A 25432-nucleotide genomic window follows, 5' to 3' on the forward strand; every position below is an offset into this window, starting at 1 on the left:
ATACAATTACAGATAATTTGGAAACAGGTTTCATCAATTATTCTACTATTCCAGGATGTAACAATTCTGACTCTCATCAGAGTATAGTCCTTTGAAAGCAAAGCTATACTGAGGTTAATCCAGTCCTACAGCTTGAGACAGCTGATCTAATAGCCATGCTAGAGAAATGACACAGGTTTAGAAAGTAGAAATATCCCAAGGTTTACACTGATCTCACAAACTCAGGTCTCAGACAGCAGAAGGTAATACACAGATATAAAAAAGCTCTTAAAGCCTCACGAATTACCATATCAGCAAAGGAAATGGTATACCTGCATCAAGTGTCCTTTACTCAACATAAACTCTCACTGAATTAAAATCTTTAATTGATCAGGAAATTATCCAAATTGTGTCACCAAATGTCAGCTTCTCATTTGTATGTAGTCAATGAATTTTGTTCAATAACAGCAGCATGTCTGTTCTGAGAAAAATTGTAATTATGCTGGTGTAATTTTTGTAATTTCACATAACTAAATTCATGCGTAGTTACTGGAATTGCACCACATTGCATAATAAGAGTTCCATTTGGGGAGAATTTTAATGCGAAATATAGGGAAACAAGTCAGCAGAAACAGAAGGTGTATCTTTCCGGTGCGAGCGGCAGTTCCTTTAACACAGGTGCTCAATAAATATTACATATTGTGTTTTACTTTTTTCTGCTGCCTTTAAAAATATTTTGCTGGGGTAATTACATACTTTCTTGGTCTATTCATGGTTGGGTAATGTTTTAATTAATTAAATTTTCTTTTCTGACGTTGCTGATGTACTGATGGTGGATGTGGGTAAAGGGCAACCCCATGTATGGGCCCATCACAGGTATATCTGCTTATCACTTTACCTGCAATGCTGAAATACTTGGAAGGTACTGCCGGCATAATAGGGCATGTGGTTTTTGTTTTCTATGCCTCCTTCTTTGCTGAACATGAGGCAGTGGTCATTTAATGGAAGGAGTGAGAGAGAGGGAGAGAAAGAGTGTGTGAATGTGTGTATGTGTGTGGTGTTTTAAGCCTCCTTCTTCAGTGGGCGTGAGGTAGAAAACAAACTACTTACATATTGTGCAACCTGTGTGTGTTTCAATCTATTTATTACACTTTTAAAAGGCATTTTCTAGGAACATTGATAGAAGAGGCCCATGTCATTGTTGTTCATTATTTCCTTTCTCATGATATATTTATTTGTGACTAGGACAGCTTGCAGTACAGTGTTATTGTCTTTTATTGATGGATTACATTTTCTGCCTCTCGCCCCCCCACCCCTATTGCATTTATTATGTTTTCCCTGCCCTTCTAGCTGCAATCGGTCCTGTAAGGACAACAGCATTTACTTTAATAATTTCTTTTCTTTTTACCTGGTCTCCCACCATACCATCCCCATGGGTCCTGGGGGACACGCACATATTTGAGCAATGTTGTGGATTTTGCCTGAATCCCCTGCCTTACATAAAGCCCACATGGCCTGGCGGGACACTAGCAATATTTAATGTATTTTATTTTTTATTTTCGCCTGCTCGCTTACCTGTCCGAGTCCCTATTGACCCTGGAGGGGTACCAGCAACAATATTATGCATTTATTTGAATTTTGCCTAATCCCTCCTTACCTGGCTACCCTAGGGTTCTGATGGGCCCTTGAGGAACACCAGCAATTATTAAATTAGTTTGTTTGTTATTTGCCTTTTGCCTGCCTCTCTTTTTGTCCCATAGTGTACCATTAGGCCCTAGAGAAGGAGCGGAAACAGTGCAATGCATTTATTTCATTTTCCGTGCCCCCAAGCTGCCTGCCGTAGGGTCCCCATGAGGTCCGGCCAGCAACTATTTGATGAACCTATTCCCTGAAGGGGTATTAGCAATTACTGTACATATGCATTTGCTTTGTACATTCCCCTTCAATGAGGTCCCCATTGGCGGCCCTGGAGGGGCACAAATGTACTTTTTCCTATGTAATGTAGAGCAAAAAATAATTACTTCTGCAAGGGTACACTATTGTTAAAGATTGATGATGACTTGGTTTCCATGGCTATATTTCACATGATACTCTGACTTCCTGCTTCATTTTTATTAGGTCTGAGCAGTGAACTCCCCTCCGTTCACTTTGTTTGCGGAGTTCTCCTCACTCCGCGGAGCATGCATAGTTGTAAAGGTTTTTAATTCATCGTGCTCGCCAACATCAAGTTACCAAGTGTAAGCGCCCTCCTGCACTTTGGAGCTGTTCTTGATAATTTACAGTGCTGTACAAACACCCGGTGCTGAAAATCAATGCAAATGGTATGACCAATTGTACTCAGCCGTCTGCAGAATTCTGCGTAGCTTGGCTGAGTATTATGGTCACTCCACAAACTCCACCCAGGGCCAATTTTAATTTCTTACAGGTTCACAACTGTCACCTTACACCTAATAACAGAATTGAGAGAAGTCTGAGATTTAGCTGACAGTGATACCAGAGTCCTTAGCTAAATACTTCTGCTAAGTGCTAACCCACAAAGGAAGACAGGCCCAAAGAACAACATTACTGTCAAGGAAGTGGCCAATCAGGAGAAGAAGAAGAAGTGTGTTGCCTCCAGTGGCATCAAATCCTCCTCATTTTCAATAAATGCAACATACCTGCTGCACCTCCCTTTGGGCATAAAGAGACTCAGTAGAGAATCTCCCTGTATTAAGGGTGCCATCACCAAAACCTACGCCCATATCTCTTAGTGCTGCAGTGAGTGCAGTGATTGAGAGTACCAGTAGCCAAATTAATCTTCATAGGAAAGTCAACAACAGGAACCACAGCCTGCAACTCAGGATCTTCCAGAGGTAGGAGAAGAGCAGGTAGTTGGGTTTGATGCTGAAGAAGATGTTGTTGTGACTGGTCTTCCACTAGATGCATCAGCTTCATTATCTTCATCAAAGCCAAGAAAAATAACTCCTTATCATCTCTGCGCCCTGCTTTTGATGCCTTTTATATAGATTGGACTCCACCTGAGACCTGCCATGAGAGATGAGGGAAAAGCAAGGTTCCCAAAAGGCTAATAAGTGATGAAGGTGATGAAGAATAAGTCATAGTTAATATAGAGAGTAGCACAAAGGAATTAGAGAATACCTCTATTTAATGTACTATTAGTCATGTAGTTTCACCAACACTGTCTGCTTCCATCTTTTCAAGGCTTTAAACACCTTGAGCAATCACTACCCTTGCCTCAGTCACAGCTCACCTTAGAGAAAGGCCTACACAAAAGCCTAGCTCAGCTCAACAAGTTTTATAGGCTTTGGAATCATAGGAAATCTCTCCTCCACTGTTCCTGACTTCTTTACACTAACGCAAAATGAGGAGCGTATCACAGAAAGCTCAATATGCAAACAGTTTATTGTGGTCATTAAATGTTCAGTTATTTATTTATCTCCACGTAATTATTTTGTACAAATATAGAACATTAGAATACTAAAACTTTTGTAAAACAGTGTCACATAAAATAATTTGTTATGAGATATAAACAAAATGCAAAATGTACCAAAGAACAAATATTTTCAAATCTTACAATATTCAACATCCACATACATCCATTTTGTTAATAGATCAACAATTGTTAGGAGGCTTTCTCCAGAGTGAGAAAAGTCTGACTCTGAATTGGAGGACTATATTTTGCAATAGCAATTACATATCTAGAAAGCTGTCAACTGTTCGACCACTCACAGTCAAGTTTTCAGGCAGGACATAGCATCAAAACAACTCTTGAAGAGGTAGTAGACAACATAATACTTTCTCTAGATGAAGGATAGGTATCAATGCTGGTCTTATTAGATTTATCGGCCGCCTTTGACACTATCTCCCACACAATTCTAAAACAAAGGTTAGAGGAGATAGGGGTCAGAGTGAAAGCCCTCAATTGGCTGAGGTATTACTTGAAGGGAAGGACAAGCATGGTACAACTATAATGTTTTGTATCTCGCAGCATAGTTGTTGACAAAGGAGTCCCCCAAGAGTCTGCCTTCAGCCCTATGCTATTTATCATTTAAGTTGCTCCACTGGCAAAGGTAAACAGATCATGAGATCGCTGTAATCTTGTAAACAGATGAAACTCAGTTAATAATAACCATGGGACCCAATCCAAATGACACCAACATTTGATTAAAAAACTGAGTGAATCACATAACCAGGATGCAGATAAATTACCTTCAACTTAATGCAAGAAGACTGAGGTTATAATATTTAGGAAAGCACAGGAATTCTGGTCAGATGACTGGTGGCGGGTGAGTCTTGGCCCATTCCCCCCCGCAAAAATAACAGTACAGAATCTAGCCATAATAATCGATAACAAACTGTCTATGAAGGACCAGGTAAATCATATTCTGTGAACCTGGTACGACATCATGCGTAGTCTACTAAAAGTCATCCAATGGATTCCATTGGAGCCCAGGAAATCCCTGGTACGGGGACTGGTAATCAGTCATTTCGATTATGAAAACGCCTTAATGGCATCCGTAAATGAGGAACTGTAAACCTGGCTCCAGGTGTTGCAAAACACTGCAGCATGACTGGGACTAGATCTTCCACCTCGATCTCCATCTTGCCCATCTTAAAAACCATACACTGGTTACCAGTAAGGAAAAAAACAAGTTTCAAACGTATTTGTCTTACGCAAAAAGCTCTACATGGAATCAGTTAGTGCTAGAACTGTCAGAAATTGTGGCAGATCTTTTTCCTACTTAGCCCATCAACTGTGGAACCAGTCCCAACACACCTCCAGGCCATTATGGACTACAGATAATTCAAAAAAGGGCTAAACACCTGGATGTTCTAAGCACCTCTAACTCCGTGGTTAGTATCTTCTAACATTTTCATTATAGCGTCATGAGACCCTAACAGGGTGAAATGTCTGAGCTCAATAAAAGACAATAATAATATATCAACATTTCCTATTGAGAATACAGTGTTGAATGCTTCTATCTGCGTTATAACTCAATATTTCAAACATGCTGGAGAAAGAGATTTCTTTCTTTTTATGAAAAGAGCAGAACATTTCAAAGTAGATGTGTTGTCTTAAGCCAGCTTGACAATATGATATCGGGTACAACAGGGCTCTCTAAAAAAAATTAGCACGCAATCATGTGGGCAGAGCACCTCAAAAACACAGCTTCTGGTGGACAGAGAGAAGAAGAGGTTCAGCTCAGCTAAGGAGGTGTTGGTGGTGGTGAGGCAGAAGAGGTCAATATCAAGCAATGACCATGCATCTCTTGCACATAGTGTGCAATCATTCCCTGCAGAAATCTCAGAATGGCGCAAGGGAAAGTGTGATATTGTCACCCCAAAATGCCCGAGCAGCCTATCTGTTCCATGTAGCCCGCTACTACCAGAGTCATCACAAGAAGACAGTTACAACAACCAGCCATCAAGGCTATGTTCACCAAGAAGTGACTGTCCTACTGAATGCATAAGAAAGTCCATGTTACAATAGGAAACTGGCAAAAGGTTAGTGCTTGACCTTTTCTGTAGAAGAGGTGTTCTTCGAATTAGTGGAGACCCTCTGCACAAAATGGAAATTTCCAAGCTGAACCCGTTTTTTCTCTATTGCTGTGCCAGTACTTCACCATCAAGTGCTGCAATTGGTTGTTGAAGATCTAAAGGAGATGGCTTTTCAGTCCATCCACCTCATGACGGACTTATGACCATGTTGTCATGCAGCAGATTCCATGTGCATCACGCCACACTGGATATTTTTCAAGGGAGTGAAACAATGCTAACTGCTGGGATCACCACTTATGATGCTTTTCTGGGGATTTTGTGGCATGCAACAATTGTGATGTTCACCATGGCGAACTTTCATAAAGTTACCAGTCCGTGATTGACTTTAAAACAAAAGTGTAAGAATGGCTTCAACTGAGAGGTGTCAGCATTGTATTTGTTGTCACTGACAATGGCAGTAATAGCGTCAAAGGCATGGAGGATACTACAGAGTCCTTTATTTAGCACATTGCATAAACCTAATTGTGCTGTATTTCCTTAGTATGTTGCTGATGTAGTCAGCAACATACTGGTCACCTGCCAAAGAATTTGCACTCATTTTAGTCATTCTTTCAAAGACCGGAAATAATTGAAAATCATTCATAGATGACTGACATACTATCAGTGCATATAATACCGAAACACAAAAATATCAGAGAATGAACATCAATAAAATAATATGGACTTCCCATACGTATGTAATACAACCACAAACACAAATACTGTTGTTAAAAATATTGATTTTTACTCATATCAAAAACACAACCATCAGAAACAAAAATATCCTCACCTTTAACTAAACGTGTAATCTTGCAAAAAATATTGATTCACACGGTATTGACTCCAATAATATCAGAAAACTAAATAAATTATCATTAATAAATATTTGAAAAATCACTTTTTACGTAAAACAATTGTTCGAAATTAATTTAAATCATTTTATACACATGTTTATAACAAATATGAAAATATAAAATCACCGAACTATTTACTATTCACCCAAATAAATTATATACCTAAAATCATAACAATATAACCCCCCAAAAACATTTGCATTCACAACAGAAATATGTAAAACACCCTAAATATTAATAAAAACAAAAAATATATATATACATATGCATATTTATTTTCCAAACTATCAAGTCAAGTTAAGAAAAGTCAAGTATATCTTCATTCATTACATTTCTGCAGCATACAAGCAAGAAAAACACAATGCAAACAAGCACAACAATAATCCCTCCAAGCAAATATTCTTGCACAACTGTACAAGAATTCATTCATAAACAAATACATTATTAATTACTCATTTTCTTAGTTTACCTTTTTGCCATATACATGTGGCCACAGAGCAGTATATAAGAGGACTATGTAGCTGTTGAACAAAAACAACACAACAGGACTAAATGTAAAGTTTTTAATTAATGGCAATAAACCTTTCTTCTAGGGATCTGATCTATGGATCTAGGGATCTGATAAAAAGAGCAAAAAAAACGTTACGCAAGGCAGCATGAACAGACTTGCTGTCACATGGGCAAGGGCTCAAATCCTTTAAAGTGCAACTATTAGGTGGAAATCCCACCAAGCGTGGTAATAAATTAAAACAAAATCTGGTATTATTAATACTCAAATCAATCAAACTGCATATCATACATTATAAATAAAACCTAAAGCTGAGTTTATCTTAGAAGGACATAACTGACAACAAATTCAAACTAAAACTAAAGCTATACCATCCAATACAATCAAAGTATAAACAGGTTTAACCAATAAAATCATACAAACAATGATATCAGCAGTACAAAGAGTTAAATGCTTCAGAAATGTCAAATGCTGCAAGACGAGAAACCTCTGTTTGATTCTCTGACCAGAAATGTTTACATCTGAACAACTACCTAACCAAGTAAGTTACATTTATTTCTACACTACAACGTACATGTTAATAACCTTTAAATTGTAAATATGCAAATAATTAATAAAACACTCTTCAACTTATATCTCTTTACATAGGTTTCCTAAATGAAAAGCGATAACCTTCTATAAAAAATTAACTATCAGAGACCAGCAAAAGGAAATAACAAACTAAGTATAAATAAATTAATAAAAACTATAAACATACCCAGATAGTGAGTAAAAACTAACATAATGACCTCAACCTCTACAAACTACCAACAAATTAAGAGTGAAAACGAAACTTTATTGTCATCCAACAGAAATGAAAGGCCCTGCTCCACATTAGAACCCCCCATCCCAGTGGAAAAGCTAAAAAAGTGTGAAACATCTACACAGAACATACATGTAAGTATACAAAATAGAAATAATTTCATACATTTGCATGTAAATAGCAAATGTGCCAAATATTATTCTATGCATGCTATGTGAGGGCAACTACAAAGTATTATGTTGTAATTCATGTAAGAGAGTACAGCCACCCTTCAAATATGACAGAAATAAAAGGTGGGATTTCATGATATAAGAGAGGCAAGCCCCAGCTCCTGGGAACCCACAACCAAAGTTCTTAAAGATATACTGCCTAAAATCCCCAAACACATCACAGGCCAACTACCACCTCTACCCATTTTAAAATGTTTAATTGCATGAACTAAACAAGCCACCAATAATACTCCTGCTGCTGTAGAAGGTACCTAGACATAGAAATAACTTAAAAATTAACAATGACACATTGAACCTGAAGGTGGTGAGGTGTCGGGCAGCGGCCAGGGCAGCTGACTCTCGAGCACAGGGCTCAAGGTTCTATCCCTGGTGTCGGCGGCAGCTCAGTTCTGAGCTGTGTGACTCTAGGCAAAAGCTCACTTAATTTCCTTGGCGGCCCCCAGTGCCTTGAGACCCTTAGAGATGAATAGTGCTTTACAAATACACAATTTATTTATTTATTTAGATCTTGCTACAAGTAACAAACTGGTTTCTACTGGCATTGTTGTAAACAGCTATCCCTAAAAATTACAGTTTGATAATTCTTTTTATTACCAAGTCAAGGGTGTTGCCATGGTTTATCATAAACCAAAATTGATTTTCTTAAAAAAAAAGTCCCTATGCCTATGTGACATGTACAGAGACAAAAAAGAGTAAAGTAAATAGGAACACCCACCTGCCTAACAGCTTACATTTCTATGTATATCACACTTAGGGGCAGATTACGACGTCAGTGGGAAAGCCACCGACCGCTAGTTGGAGGCCTTCCAACAATGGTCAGAGGCTTTCCAACCTACGGGGTCTGTTTGCGTCCGACAGCCCGATTACGATGTTGGCAGCTGGAATGTAAACCAGCCGGTTATTCCGACTTGATTCTGACCATCTCTCGGAGTGTTTCTGCCGGTTGGAACCACACTGTAATCTCCTTAGGATTGCGTCTCTGGGGTCTGGATCATGATGTCGGTTTCCCACAGCCTTTAGTTCCAGCCTTTCTGACACCGAAAGGCTGTCGGATAGTGTCTTTGACTCTGCGGACTATGGTTGGTGGTCGATACCATGGTGTGCCTGCCACTGGGAGGAGGGTTTTACACACACACCCATTCTCTATGGGAGCCTGTATTACGGCTGGCTTATGGGCGTAACACAAACTCCGAAAGAGAAAAGTATGCAACGAACAGTGTTCGGTCGCATCGTAAATAGGCAGTCAGATCTGCTGACCGAAGGTCAGTTGGTCCCGAGACTGAGATGTGTTGGTCAGAGGCAACTCCAATTGACATCGCAATAAGCTCCTTAATCAGCAAAATATAAGTAACAGGACACAATTTAACTAACATAAACATACATTACTAAAACAGTTTACAAAACCCTAAAACTACAAATCACTTTAAAAAAACCTGAAAGAAGGACTTACCTGTACAGAAGAAAAGCACCATGTTACCACAACCTGGTTCCTGAAATATAGACCAAAAATTACTCAGATTGATTATAAATTATAAGATAGCTGTAGAAAAATGGCTGCTAAATGAAACTAAAACAAACATATGTATCTCCCTACAGAAAAGAATAGAAAACAAAGTAAAATGTTAAAAACATGCTTGAATTTTTAAAAAAAACAATTATTAAACATGTAAAACACACCAACAAGTGTTGTACAGATTGCTAAAGATTATAAAATATATACAAATAATTAAAATACACTTAAAAATCTTATGCAAAAATGGTGTTAAAAATGTGCATTTAAAAAATGGCAGAAATGCTAAAAAGTGTTCAACAACGGAAAAAATTATACAATGCACAGAAAACAATATTATTTAAATATAATTAAAAAAAATATTTATTGACAATGAAATCATTAAAGAATGTTTAATTTATTTGATTATATCAATGTATATTTTCATTTGAAATATATGTTTACATGTAAAAACAAACCTTAAATATTGAAAACAAACAACATGAGAAAAATGTATTATATATCTTTATTCTTAAAACAATTGAATTATTGATATTATTGCTTACAAACATACAATATATTTTTGTTATATTTCTAATCACCAACAATACTAAAGAAATAACGCAAGCTATATGTAGGATTTCAAACTAAAATTATAATTCTAAATAATCATGTTACAAAATAACCATTCTTTAGTAAGTGTTGGACACTACACGGGTGACATTTACTATACCCACTCCAATATGAACCAATTTGCGGAAAGTGGTGGACTCTATAGTGGTGTCATTTGCTATTCCCACTCCAACCTGTACCAATTTGAAGAAGGTGTTGCACACTAAAGAGGTTAGAAATACTATTTCCACTTCATCTAAACAATTTTGTGAAAGTGTTGGACACTCAAAAAAAGGGCGTTATTTACTATTCCCACTCCAACCTATAGCAATTTGGAAAAGGTGTTGGAAGCTGAAGGCAACTTTCACTCTTCCCACTCCAATCTATTTCAATCTGAAGAAGGTGTTGCACACTAAAGGGGTCAAAATGCTATTCACACTCAGATCTAAACCAATTTTGGGACAGTGTTGGACATTTACTATTTAGGCTTCAATCTAAAACAGTTTGTAAAGGTAGTTGAAACTGAAAGGGTAACATTTACTATTCTCACTACAATCTATCTGAATTATGAAGAAAGTTTTGGACACTAACGGTGTGAAATTTACTATTCCCTTCCCACTCTAACTTATATCAATTTAGGGAAACTGTTGGAAACTAAATGAGTGACAATATCTATTTCCATGCCTGTCTAACCATATTGTGGAATGGTTTGGAACACTAAAAGGGGGAAATGTAGTATTCCCACTCAAATCTAACCATATTGGGGGAAGGGGATGGACACTGAAAGAATCAACCTTTACTTTTCCCACTCCAATCTAACCAGATTGAGGGAACGTGTTTGATACTAAAGCGACAACATTTACAATAGCCACTCCAACCTAACAATAATGTTGGACGATGTTGGACACTAAAGGAGTGACATTTACTATTTACACTGTAATCTAAAACATTTTCTAAAAGGTAATATAAAGTAGATATTTTATATAAACACGTAATACTCCATACTCACAAACAAATCTTTAGTTGTGAAATAAACAAAAATATAGCCTAATACACACTAAACAAAACTACAAACCTATATGTGAAATATTTAATGTAACATATAAAACATAGTTACATTACTATAAATGATTAAACATTTTTGTAATATTTACTACCATTACTAAACTTTAAAACATTTGTATTTGTATTGTGTATTTATAAAGCGCAACTATCGCTCCGGAAGGAGCATCCTGGCGCTGGCTAGATAGTGTGCAAACATTTGCTAAGGCAGAATTAGATAGCGGCCATAACATATTCGTCTGGGAGATTGAAAATCCAGGTTTTTAGTTGCTTCCTAAACTGGTTTTCTTGAGTCAGAAACCTGAGGTTCTTGGGCATGGAATTCCAGGCTGTAGAGGACAGATAGGTTAGGGTCTTACCACCTTTGGTTTTGTAGTTAAATTTAGCTAGTTTTATCAGATTGTCATTAGAGGATCGTAGCGTCCTGGAAGGGTTGTAGAGGGGGTAACGCCTGGTAAGATACTTTGGGCCTGTGCTATTAAATGCCCGAAAGGCGATGATTAGGATTTTGAATAGTATCCTTTTATGCAGAGGTAGCCAATGAAGGGTTTTCAAAGCAGCTGATGCTGAAAATTTCCTTGGTAGTTTTAGTACTAATCTGGCTGCTGAATGTTGTACACTTTGGAGTTTTTTCAGCATGGATTTTTTTCACACCCGCCATCAGACCATTACAATAGTCGAGGCGGGCGAGGATTAAAGCCACTGCTACCACCTTTCTTGAGTCAGTGGGTAGGAAGTCAAAAAACTTCTTAAGAGATTTAACATGTAAAATAAAATAAAATTCAATAATGAATAATCACGTAATGCTGAATATAGAAACAATTCTTAAATTAATAAAATACATATGTTTATTAGAACAATACATTTTTACAAAAATACAATTTTTCATTTTTAAAATATTTCTGATTTTTTTTAATATTAAAAAATCTAACTTCATCTCCGAACCTGAGTAAGTGAGACTGACTGGCAACCGCTATGAGATGCTGAAAAATGGCATGAATTATACGCTCATAGTAAAGAATTTGTTTGTTTTTTTCACCTCATTTCGTTTCAGGTTTCATATCAGCAGTTTGAAAGAGTTCAATGTAAGCCTCATTTTTTCGTTTGCATTTTTTACAGAGCGCCGTATATTCACTAAGCCACCATAACACAGAGTGCTTCACTGGGGAACATGCACATATGTTTATTTTACACTAGATCACAATTGTTTTACTGCTTATATGGTGTATATGGAGATTAAAAGTCATGCTATGGTGTTTCATATTTACAGAGATGCTCCCAGAAGAAGGGCAGCAAGCCGAAATGCATTGGAGCAATCTGAGCTCTTGACAAAATGAAATTTAATTGTTGATGGAATCATAATAAGAAATGAAGCTAATTTCTTAAATGGAAGCATAAATATTATGAAAACAAAATAAAATATTTGCTTCAACTCATCCACAAATGTTTGTGAAATCTTTCAGGAATCGCAAAAGTGTGTCCAAGGGGATGTGACCAATTGTCAACTGGAAACACATTATACTCTTTATGATACCGCCACATGAAAATATATTTGAATTAGCCCTCAAAGAGCATTATGGGGCAGTCCTTAATGGAGCAATGAATAATACTAAATTGATTTTGGGGAGGATGACCTTCCCCCAAAAAATTAATATCGCCCCAGAGGATGGAGGCCCCAGCGACCTTCCTGGCTCAGGAGAGTGGCTGCTTGCCCCCTACCCAAAAAAAAGAACACATCCCTAGTGCTGAGGTTCCCATGACCTTTTCAAGGCTCGGGAAAGGGGGCCAGTAGACCAGCCTTACCAAAAAATTTAATTTTGCCCTGGAGGAGGTCATTCCTTCCATCCTGCCCTCATTTGTGCCTTTCACTTTGCTTGTTGAGCTCATCTGTCATCCCAAGTGTCACCATAATAGGTGTGCCACATACAAGGAAAGAATTATGTTTTTAGCTATTTAAGAAAACTGAATTTTCTTTGCAAGTTGTTTCAAGTAGTGAGGCAAACTGTTTTATATTCTGGCTACCATCACTGAGAATCGGGATATGAACATTTGCATACATGATGACCTATAAGTCTAGCTTCAGAGCAATTTAGAAATGTATAGCAAAGAAATTGTATAGTAGGCCTTTTGTGGCTTAGGCAAAGTTTTGTTTTTTTGCATCAGCTTAATCTTACATAAATCTTGATAATTTGAAGTTGGCTTTTATACAATAGCTTCCGGCAACTAATTTGAGCAGAAAATGTCTTGCAAGCTGTGATTGCGGTGGACATGTGAGGCACACACCTGATGCACAATATCTGACTTCCTAAAGTGCATGAATAATACTTTGTGTAAATTTTGTACGTGAGGACATAGTTAATGTACAACAGATTTGAAGCAGACAGCTGCCCAAGTGTAAGTCACATGAACAGTAATCCCCTTAAACATGGAAAGATTAAAATGATTTCACCTGCCTCTAGTCTGCTGTACAATACTGTGTTACAAGCCAAGGGCCAGATTTTCTAAACCCTTGTGTTGCGCTTGCATCATGCAAAATGCCACAAGAAAATGCAAGGGCTTAAGTGAGGTCAATAAGCCACGCGAACCTCCTTGCGTGGCTCTGCATGGCTTAGTAAATTCCAGGATAATGCAAGGTAACGTAAATTGCTCCATGGGTTCAATCAGTTGATTATGGCAATTTTTTATACATTCGCCCATGGATTTTGACGTAATCCCAGATTAATTAAGAGTAGTAAAATTAGGATTGAGTCAAAATGGAATGTCTTCATTTCTCCTCATTATTTCCTCTGGCTACATGTGCTGCATCCTGCAACACAAGAAGAAAGAGGAAAATGCCTCTAAAGATTGTTTTTGTGCAGGAAGGTGTTCCTTCCTATACAAACACATTCCTGCCTGTAAAACAGGCAGCGTGCACTATTGAACAAGGATGGCTGTGTTGGTGCTAGGCAGCCGAAATGCATCATATCCTAGTATATAGGCCCATTCCTGTTCTCTGCCTGCCATTCAGAACAGAAAGTTTTGATAAATCTGGCCCTAAGAGACTTCTGAAGATCCTAATATTATTGTGTGTTTCACTGTGATTTTAAACTTTATTTTCCTTCTAGCATTCTTTGCTGGTAGGTGCCTGGCTCCCTTATTTTATTTTCCTTGTAAGCACTTAGTGCCAGAGTTGCCTGGCTCAGTTTTTGCTCTTCCCCCCCATCCTTACCTGCTCCTGCCTTTGGAGGCATGATCTCCCCACCTGCCCTGCTCTCGTTGGACTGGTGTGACTGGGCTATCCCCTGTAGAGAGGAGGTGGCTACTTCTGCATGCATGCGGTGCAGATAAGCAGTGGATGTGCCCAGCAGGTGAACCGCTGTTGCCCTGAAGGCACGCCAAATACAAGCTCATCTGAGCCCGTCCCCATGTTGTCGGGCGCAGGGGCCAGTACCCCTGCCGGTTTCATGACCCAACCTAGGATTACTTACTCTCCTGAACTTCTTAGAAGCCTAAGATCAGAGATAACACCTATCTGTTCAAGTGACCTAATGAGGGATTTAATTGGGGAACCACCCCAAGCCGGGTGTCCACATTGAAAGTTTAAACTCAAGCTTCAACCACCAAAGCTGTCCCCGCTGAAACAAAATGAATTCCATTTCATCCTAATTTTATATTGCTAGGCAAACATAAGCTGGATCTAGCAGAACTTATTGAAGAGCAACAACTCGATGCCCTTTTTTTAATGCAAACGGGGCTAAGTGACACCTCTGTTCCCGATACAATAGACCGCTTCCGGCAGGCTACGGAATTTGAAGACAGAATCTCATCCTAAAAAGTGATGGCAGGATAGCCATTGCCTATGAATAATCATTATAATGATCTATCAAGGATGACAATATCAACAACTATAAAGCTGTCTCTTTAGTATTAACCTTAGAAGGAAACGCCGCTATCACAGGATTCTTAATTTACTGCCCACCAGGGCCCACCTCAATTGGAGACAATTAATATGACCCAAAGAGTGCACAACCCAACACATCAATTGGGCCATACTCTGGATCCGATCTTTGCTAATATTTTTGATCTTAAAGTCAAAGAGCCTCAAGTGACCCTTTGGTCAGACCATTATAAGGTGCCTTTTAGCATCACAGGTTCAAGGATACCTCCAAACAAGTTCACGGACAAGGGCCCAGAAGCAGGAAATGGAATTCAATGAATTCCACAACCTCAATCACGGCCGTGTACTGTGACGTACCCCAGCTAGACAATAATGTTTACATGGCTAACTGCCAAATTGAAGAATGGATTAGGTCAGCAGTGGTGGAAGCTGTACCATTGTCATCAGAAAACCCAAACACGAGAATTCAGCAATGACTAACTTCAAGCATTAATAAAAGGCATGTTAACGCCTGGAGCAGATATGGAGAAGAGACAACAATCCAGCCAGTGGAAACATCTACAAAGAAGAACTCTGAAAATACCATGCTCTAATTAGAATAAAAAGATGTTATTTCTACAAGAGCAAAATAGAAGCAGCCAACAATTCCTCAAAGCAACTCTACTCCATTTGAAATCACTATCATCCTTAGATTGCAGCAGAGAGCCCCCCACTGCTTCTGCAGAGAACTTAGCCTTCTAAAAAAAAGCCTTCTAGTGATCCTGTAGGCTCTTGAAAATTTACGTTTGATTCCATTACTCCAAAAAATTGGCAAACTAGCTGAGAAATCAACTTACTGACTTTATCATCGCAAATGATCTTTATCATTCTACCCAATTGGGTTTCAGACCTTCCTAATCAACAGAATCAGCTCTCTTGTTACCCACTGAAACCCTAAGGCAATGCAAAGTTGCAGGTCAGACGGCAGCACTAGTCCTTCTGGACTCAAGTGCCGCCTTTGACACAGTCTCTCACTATCTTCTTTATCAAAGACTCAGCAGCTGCAGGATTGTAGGCCCAGCACTCCGCTGGATATTCTCATACCAACACAAATGGATTTTCCAGGTTTTCCAAAAATCTTTCCTTTCGGAAAGCATGGCTCTAGCACAAGGCGTGCCTCTGGGCTCTATTTTATTCTCTACATGGGCCCACTGGCAGAGATCGTGGAATGTCACAACAAGGGCGGCCTTAGGCATGTGCAAGTTGTGCACCTGCACAGGGCCACCAAACCCCAGGGGCCACCACGCCAATATATATCCTAAATATAATAATCCTCTGACGATGAATACATATTTGCGTGGTGGCCCCAGGCAGGGATTTGGTGGCCTCCGGCTCTGTTCCACTTCCAAACACCCTGACCCCGCCGCTGCCCCGCCCGGACCCCCTCTTCCGGGGCCCCCTACCTACGCTCCCTGCACAGGGCCACCAGGAGCCTCCCCTGGTCACAAGGTGACTATAGTGTCATATCCAGTTGGCATGCTCTCTCAAGTCTCGGTAGCCATGGTTGCCCGCTTCTCTGCCTGCTTGGAAGAGCTAGCAACTTGGATGGCCAAACATTGCCTCAAGCTAAATGGCAATAACACCGAGCTGCTGGTTGTAGGAAAGGCCCCATCCATATGGTCATCAGCATGGTGGCCCATTGCATTAGGTCAGGACCCCATGCCCAAAAATACAACAAAAACTCTTGGGATCTGGTTTGATTCAAATCTCTCTTTCGGCCATCAGTTCAGAGTAGTTTTGGGAAAGTGCTTTGCCATTCTTTTTTTTCTTTCTTTTTTATGTCCTCATATTCGCCCTTGGTGACCAAATAATAGTGCGTGGAAATGGACATATTACTGTCACAGGTAAACTGGTAGGGGCACTAGATGGTGGTAGGGAGTGAGTCACCCCACAGTAAAAGTTACCAAACTCCAACAACACCACTTTGACACTACCGACAGGGAAGTATGCTGCAGTGAAATACCCGATCTTGTATCTAGCCCGCCCTTATTGGGTATTCAAGCGTGCAAACCGGTGTCAAGCAGCGCAATCATTGGACCTTGGGGGAAAAAAAACCCAAGGTAAAGTATACCTCTATTACCAGTTTAGTAAAAGCCAGAAGTTTCTCTTGTCAGAATTGCCCGATCTCAATAGGTCCATCTTGGATGTTAGTAACACTGAGGTGCGCTAGTCTAGTAAGGTAGGAGGTGATGGATCTTTCCACTTCTTGCATATCTCCCTCCTGGCCAACAGGATCCCATAAAAAAGTAGATTTTTAACTTGACCCCGAATCTCTGGTGCAATCCCAAAAATGACAAGAGGGGTGAAAAGATGATTTTGGCGTAGCCGAGAAGGTTTCACTATATTCCACATGGTTTTAAAAGACTCAAGCCACAGATTCTCCGGACTATGATTGATAATTTGCCCAGCCCACAAGGAATCAGGCAAGTGGAACTCACTCTCAACCTCATTCAATAAAAGATTATACCAGAGTGAGACCTCTTTCTTAGTTGGAGGCTTATCTATTAAGAGGAATACCATGTTACTGTCCCCTCCAAAAGAAACCTGCCCTTAACAGAAATCTGTGAGTTCGCCCAGCTTTTCATTTGGAGGTACTTAAACCTAGAAAGACCTACCCCTATTTTGGAACTCAGCACCTCCCACGGGAGTAAGTGACCATCCGCAAAAAGGTCCCCCCAGACCTCCATTCCTGCCTGTCTCAGCAGCGCTGCGAGACTATCAAGAAGCCAACTAGGGGACCCGGGTGAATTCCATAACGGAGCCCTAGCAGAATAATAGTCAATTTTAATGAAACGTGTAAGTTTCACCCATGTCTTTGATGTTTCCTGTAGCACCTCCAATTTTATTTAAAAAAAAAAAAAACTTGGGTCCCCAAACTTAAACAAAAACTTGTGGTCAACTAACTTTTCCCCTCTAAGCAATGCCGCAAACATATGCTCACAGCCAGAATTTATAGGAGAGTTTAATAACATCCTAGCATGGGAGAGTTGAAAAGCCCACGCATAAAGTTGTAGATCAGGCGCAGCCAGACCACCCTTCTCTCTACGACGTCTGATCTTCTTCCAGGCTATTCTGGGAATACGATTGCTCCAGATGAAAGAGCTTATGTCGCTTTGAAGTTTAGCTATCATTGAGGGTTAAAAAAAAGAGGGATTGTATTAAATAAAAAGGTAACCTTTGGGAGAATGGGCATTTTAATTAGGTTAGATCTACCCAGTAGTGATATTGGAAGCGATGACCATGATTTCATTAGCCTACGACACTCCTTGGCAATAAGCGAATAATTTGATGGAACTATTTTATTTATATCATTATATATATTTAGGCCCAAGTAACGCAGGACTGGACTCAACGGAACCCCTGCCACCGGCTCAGGATCATTCCAGACCATTATGTCCGTCTTTGCGGCGTTGACTTCATAGCCGGAAACGGATCCGAAATCTTGGGCCAAAGAAATTACTGCGGGGAATGCTGAACGGAGTTCTGAGGTAAAAATTAGAACGTCATCTGCATACAAGGCAGCTTTCCTCTCCCATCCTTCACAACTAAAAGGCTTGATGTTACAGTCGTCACGTATCCATTGAGCAAAAGGCTCAATGTATAGATCGAATAGAAGGGGAGAAAGAGGGCAGCCCTGACGAGTACCCCGCGTTATATTAAAAGGGTTTGACAATTCCCCATTGACAAGCAAAGAAGCGGACGGGGTTCTGATACAGAAGCCTAACTACACGCCTAAATTGCTCACCGATGTTAAATTTCACCAAGACCTCCGATAGGTAGATCCAATTAACCCTATCGAAGGCCTTGGTGGCGTCCAAGGTGAAGACTGCCAGTGGGAGTGATGCCACGGAAGGCATATCTATGGCTCCTGTGAGATCGTAGGTCAACTCATACAGGTGACTGCCCCTTACAAACCCCTTTTGGTCTACGTGCAAGATATTTGTTGCCACCGCCCCCAACCTGTTTGCCAACACTGACACAAAGATTTTATAGCCAGTGTTTAAGATGGTGATTGGTCTATAAGACCCACAACAGGTTGCCGATTTTCCTGGTTTCAATATCAGGGTTATCGAGGCATTATTCCAAGAAACTGGAGGAGGCATTGCGTCTTGGAGGATCTTATTAAACAGCTCATTTAAAAAGGGGAGTATTATTGATGTTAGGACCTTATAAATTTCTGACGGCAACCCGTCTGGGCCTGATGCTCTACCCTTTTTACTGCTGGTGATTGCCAGTCTTACTTCTTCTTGAGAGATAGGATCTTCGAGCGCTGTGCTTTGTTCTGATCACAATGTAGGAAGAGAAATTCCAGCTTACCAATCTTCAGCTTGTTTGGTCTCAGTGTTTTTATCCTCATGATATATTTCACTAAAATAATCACGGAAGGCGCCCCTAATGTCTGCATCCGAGGAGTATGTTATGCCGCCAGAGATAATTGAATCAATATTATTTCTGATCTGCTCGGTCTTTGTCTTCCAGGCGAGCAGTTTTCCGGCCCCCTCCCCATACTCAAAATATGCCCGTTTACTGGCTTCCCATCTCTCTAAGACCCTGGCGTTCAAAACTGATCCCAATTCCCCTTTTAGGGAGACCACTGTGACCCCCGGTGTACCTTCAGACACCCAGACCAGGTTACGGTAACAGCAGTACTTACGGCGGCCGGAGCACCGGCGGTAGTTTCCACGGTAAGACACGCCCCCTCCAAAGACATGAGGGCTAATGGAGACAAGACGGCAAAGACGGCAAAGTAAACACCGCAGTTTTACATCAAGGAAACTCGCTCCCACTGCGCTTACACATCGATGAGTAGCAACAGCCTTACACCGGTCATAGGGAGTTTTTTTCTCGGCCCGCAATCATAGTGAAAAGTTACGTGAACAGGAACGCAGGAACAGAGCGCTGCAGCAGCTCAACTAGCTGCCGTCATGTTTCCCCTGCATGATCGTGCTTTGCCATTCTTAAAATGCTAGGGAAATTGATTGATCTCCCGCCGATACCTGCCAGAAAGACCATTGTTCACACTCTGGTCAAAGCACATTTGTACTACAGTAATATCCAGTATTCAGAACGATGCAGCTCATCTGGTTTTGGGACTTCCTAATAGATTGTCTGCCTCAAAAGTTCTGGCCAATTTACATTGGCTTCCAGTGAAAAAGAAAGTTATTTTTAAACCAATATGTTACTGCCACAAAATGTGGTGGAATAAGGGACCCAGATACCTGAGAGCTCTCATTACACCTAACTACTCTTCTCGTCCTCTGCGATCATGTGGAACCCTGCCGGCAAGAGTCCTCAGAGTCTGAAGGGCTAGAATGGGTGCTCGCTCATTCAGCTGCCCAGCTGCATAATCATGGAATTCTCTTCTGCTCTACTTAAAGGCTTACTCTACTGAACAAGCCTTCCACAAAGATGTGAAAACATGGCTTTTCAAGGACCTCTCTTAATTCATCCACTCTTGCCAAGTTCTGCTGCCTCCCGTTTGCCTTGTTTCAGCACGGGGACACACTGGTTGGTGTAACCATAGGCTCTACAAATGATGATAATAGTGATATTAATAATAATACATAATAAGAAAACAAGCACCCGTGCACTAATGAACAAGGGAGGCTGTGTTGGTGCTAGGCAGCAGGAATGCATCAAATCTTAGTACATGGGCACATTCTTGTTCTCTGTCTGTCATTCAGCGCCGCAAGTTATGATAAATCTGGCCCTAAGTGTCTGCTGAAGATTCTAATAATATTAGTTCTGTTTTACATTTGTTCTTCCTAATTGTTTTGGTGGTTGTCTCTTTATCAGTGGTACCTAGGACACTGAGGGGAACATCTTGTACTGGGTTAGCATCTCAAAAGTAATGCTACCCAGCAGAAACTGTATTCTTCCTAATTTACTTTCAAGCACAAAACTTGTTTTGCATTTGAAAGTATCCTAAAAGTAATGCAAACCAGCATAAAATACTTATTTTCGTTACTTAGGGTCTGATTACAATTGCTGTGGAACCGCCACCGACAGCCCATCAGTGGCAGTCCATATGGGCCTGGTTAAAAAATAAAAATAATTGCTGAATTAAGCTGTCAAACTAAATTTCAATTTAACGCTCTGTAATCAAATTCAGACGCACTTTACGTGCCTACGTTGTCTCCCAGGATCAAAATACATGGGGCCTCATTTATGAGAAATGAAGTATCGCTGCGTGAAAACAGCGATGCGTCACTTCTCAGTGCGCGCTCCTTTCGACATTTCTGATGCGTCATATTTAATGTATGACACATCATGTTGCAAGGAGTTACAGATACGTCAGTATTTCTGACGTATCTGTAAGCGCAAAAGTGACGCATTGCTGGAGTGTGTCACAAAAGTGACGCAACTCCAGCAATGCGTCCTTTCACATGGGGCAAGCCCCATGTGAAAGGGCCTGCGTCATTATTACGCCTGCTGTGAGGCAGGCGCAGGATTTTGACGCAACGGTGTCCTAAAAGTGACGCAGTGAAATCTCATAGATTTCACTGCGTCACTTCCATGACCCTGTCTTGCGTCAATACGCCCCCCCCTTGCATACATTATACCTGGCGCAGGTATAATGTGGCGCAGGGGTTTACAAAGTGACGCATCTACCTAGAGTTGTCACTTTGTAAATATGACGCAACAAGGTGCATTTTTTACGCCACTAGTGCGTCACTTTTTGTGACGCACCGGCGCGTAAAAGTGACGCAAGGGCTCATAAATGAGCCCCATGTAATATAACCAGGTAAGCACTATTCTCAAGTAACATGAACTAAGGGCCTGAGCTCAGTTACATTAGTTCGCACCTGAAGTTATTACTAGACAAGGAACTTTAGATGGAGGCAGGAAAATGGTGTAAATTATAAACTGCATCTCAAATTCTTTAAAAATGATCACACTGACTGAAAAGCATTGACCATTCCCCTGACAGAAAGCAGGCATGGCATTCCATTTTTTTCATTTTTCAACAATCTGTCTACAACTTATAAAAGTGCTTCTATCACTCTCAGAGACTTCTCCGGGGTTCACGATCCTGCATTCTGCAGGCCCAGAAGCAATCACTTTGATTACACGTAGAACATCACACAAAACTAATCTAACGTGTAGGAATTACGAATATTTCGGATTTAAACAGAAGTTAACAGGAGAAAAACCCATGCATGATACAAGACCCCACAGTTTGTGTGTAAATGAGTAATTACTCCTATTGAGAAAGTGGCAGACAAACTGAGTGGAAACTGTACGTCATCCTCAAGGTCACTTAAACAGTAATACTGAATGTAGACTTCTTACAGAAGCGACATGAATAGCATTTACAGTCACGCTCCTAGTAAAAATATGATTATGTTTTCCTCAATATATTGTTGTAGTAGAGCAGAATACCACCAGGCTACCTCTTTATAATGGCAAAAGAAAGTGAGTCAAAGTAAGTGTTAGAGTCAGATAGTCAGGGGAATTATGCTTGCTGGGAGTAGGGCAATAGTTCTAATAATAAGGAATTGTGCAAAGAACTTGGAGAATCAGCATTACTGAAAGAGAAACAAGAGGAAGAGTTGATAGTATAAGATAGGTACATGTCATACCTGTGGGATTCGACTGACTCCTAGTATTCTGGCCATAGGCAGAGCTCCCACTGTCAGGCCATCCCCCAGGAAGCCGGCCAGCTTAGGGCTCCAATAACAGTCATAGTTGGGGATTGTCTCCTTCCCTCCTGAGAGCTGCTGCAAGGTGCCTCCAATAGCACCCAACTCAGATGAACACGAGTCATAAATCTGAAAACCCAGGGTGGTGTCAGGTAGAAGCTCTGGATTTCTATTAATCTCACTAATGGCAAACACCATGGCGAGGACACATTGGTAGAACTCTGTATAAATACTGGAGATAGAAAACAAAGGTTCATGAAGACAATTATGGAGTCTGTTTTCATGATTTCATTAGAATTCACTATAACCCCATGAACAGCAAGAAAAAGTAGCATTTTCAAACACCCCAAGAAGTCACAATTAGCAGTGCAGCAAAGTCATATTTTTACTTGTATTTACAGTTCAAAATGCCCCAAATGCGTGAAGAAGGGCCTCGAAGAAATTAGGAAGAATGCTGAGGTTGCCGGGACAGGAGTCAAAATGTTGACACTGTTCTCAGAAAATGAACTGTCTCTTTTCCAATGATTGGTCTGCTCAATTGCGGCTCCTGTGGGTAAGCTTGGTATTGTCGACAGTCGACAGAATAGGGAAAAGAGCAAAAAAAAAGAGAAATCCTATTCCATTGTCTGTTGGCATCTCCCCTGCCCCGCCCCACTGCCTCACCTCGCTTACCTGCAGGAGCCGCAACTGGGACAACTGCACACTTGTCCTTAAGCACAGAAAAACATAGGTTTTTTCCACCATGGTCGACAACCAATTTATACTTCTATTGATCTGTTTTTGAGTCGTTTTTTGCTCACCACTCACTGTGCTGTTCACTTTATTTAGTACTGTAGCACTGTCCTTTACCACTTAGGTTAAAATACATACAATATATGTATTTTATATTTAAAACAATGAGAATCTACTCATATCATACATAGTGTGGCCTCTTAATTGGAGTGTGTGATATCAAATTGTACCTCAATTAGAATCCACATGCTATAGTCCACGAAGTGCAATAGCCTGCTAACAATTTTGGGGACGAGTTTCATCTATTATTTCAGAAGTAACTGGGATGTTTAAAAGGTTATAAGCATCATATATTGTTAAAAATAAACGCAGTCCAGGTGGTGGCTGAGGTACGAGGCATTTCTATTAGTGTGCATGCGAACGTGAAAAACAAAATTCAGAAACAAATTAATATGAATGTGATCAAACCTGTGGAGGCAACAGAGTTGTTAGCACTAACCCTTGGCAAAGTACTACGCTACACTCGCATAGTTTGCGAGGTTTGCGCTACTTCGTACTACGCAAAGTGCACATAGCACAGTGCAAACACACGTTTTTGCTTGCTCGCAGTCCTCAACGTCAAGTAGGCGACTGCGAGCGAGCAAAATTACATCCCGGCAAGACTTTTTCCTCATTGGCGATCAGCAACATAAAGTTGCCGATCGCAAGCGCAGAAAATAAACCTCCCGGCAAACTTTTCAACGCCGGGAGGTCAGGTTTCTCATTGTGAGTGGTCACGTATGCTCGTGACCGCTCGCGATGAGAAACTGCCAGTCAGCGCTGGGAAAGCTCCTGCTCGAGTAGAAATCTAGTCGAGCGGCAGAAAATGACCGCTTGCACTGTGCCAGATGCGGATTGCACTGATTGCACAGTGCAAAAAAGCATCTGGCACTGTGCAATCAGTGCGAACACCATTTTGCACAGTGCACAACGCAGTTCGCATAGCTACACGTAGCTCGCGTAGTGCAAAGTGCACTTCTCGTAGCTACGCGTAGCACTACTACACCAACTACGCCCAGGGTTAGTTAGCACTAGTAGTTATTGTGAAAAAACAGAATGGGGACATTCGACTACGTGTTGATTTGAGGGCTCTCAATCACAAGGTAGTGGTGGTCAAATTCCTACTTCCTAATATTGAAGAGTTGGTGACAACCTTAGAAGGGGCAAAAGTGTTTAGCACACTGGATATGACTGCTGCATATCACCAACTTGAGTTAGACTTGCCCTTGCAAGATTTGACAGCTTTCATTACTCCTATTAGGACTTTTAAATTTAAGAGACTAATGTTTGGCCTCATATCGGCAACATCGGTTTTTCAGATGGTAATTTCTGAGTTGCAAAAAGGTCTCCCCGGAGCAAATTGATACCGATATGATTACTGATTTTTGGTAAAGATAAGCAAGAGCATGATGAATGGACATGCTTGGTTCTCACAAGACTAATGATGGCAGGTCTTACTCTTACGGAAAATAAGTGTAAATTTTGTTTAGAAGAGGTGTATTATCTAGGTCGCCTTATTTCCGCCAAGGGTGTTTTGCCCAAACAGGAAATGGTGAACACTATAGTGAAATTGGAAGAGCCCAAAAAACAAGGAAGAGTTAATTGTTTTTTTAGGAATTACAGACTTTTCTAACAAATGTGTGCACAAATATGCAATAAAAATGGTAAATGTAGAATCTCTGAGTACAAAAGTTAAGTTTGTATTTAGTGTAGAATGATAAAAAAAATTGAAGCGTTGAAAACTGATCTTAAAAATGTTCCAAGCCTAAAAGCCTTTGTACAATGGGATGAGACGATAATAGTAACAGATGATAATTTGAAAGGTTTGGTTATGATTCAAAAGAGGAAGGGAGTTGAGGTGTTGATGCCATGTGCATCTAGAAACTTGAGACATTTGGAAAACAATTGGTCAGTAATTGAACGAGAAGCTCTAGGAATTTACTGGGATTTAAATAAATTTAGAAACTATGTTTAGGGTACCTATTTCCAGGTTAGGCCAGATCACAAATCCTTGAAGGAGGTATTCAT

General features: G+C 40.3%; 1 protein-coding gene across 1 annotated transcript in view; it reads right to left on the reverse strand.

Annotated features, from left to right (window-relative positions):
- LOC147684529 (extracellular calcium-sensing receptor-like) overlaps positions 1-25432 on the reverse strand; it is a 109493-nt gene that overhangs the window by 62510 nt on the left and 21551 nt on the right. Inside the window, exon 3 of the mRNA XM_086939690.1 lies at positions 22574-22865. Coding sequence (XP_086795816.1) covers positions 22574-22865 — 292 coding nt within the window. The remainder of the gene's footprint in view (positions 1-22573; positions 22866-25432) is intronic.

The sequence above is a fragment of the Lissotriton vulgaris genome, chromosome 10 (assembly GCF_964263255.1).
Source record: "Lissotriton vulgaris chromosome 10, aLisVul1.2, whole genome shotgun sequence".
Classification (NCBI taxonomy): Eukaryota; Metazoa; Chordata; class Amphibia; order Caudata; family Salamandridae; genus Lissotriton; species Lissotriton vulgaris.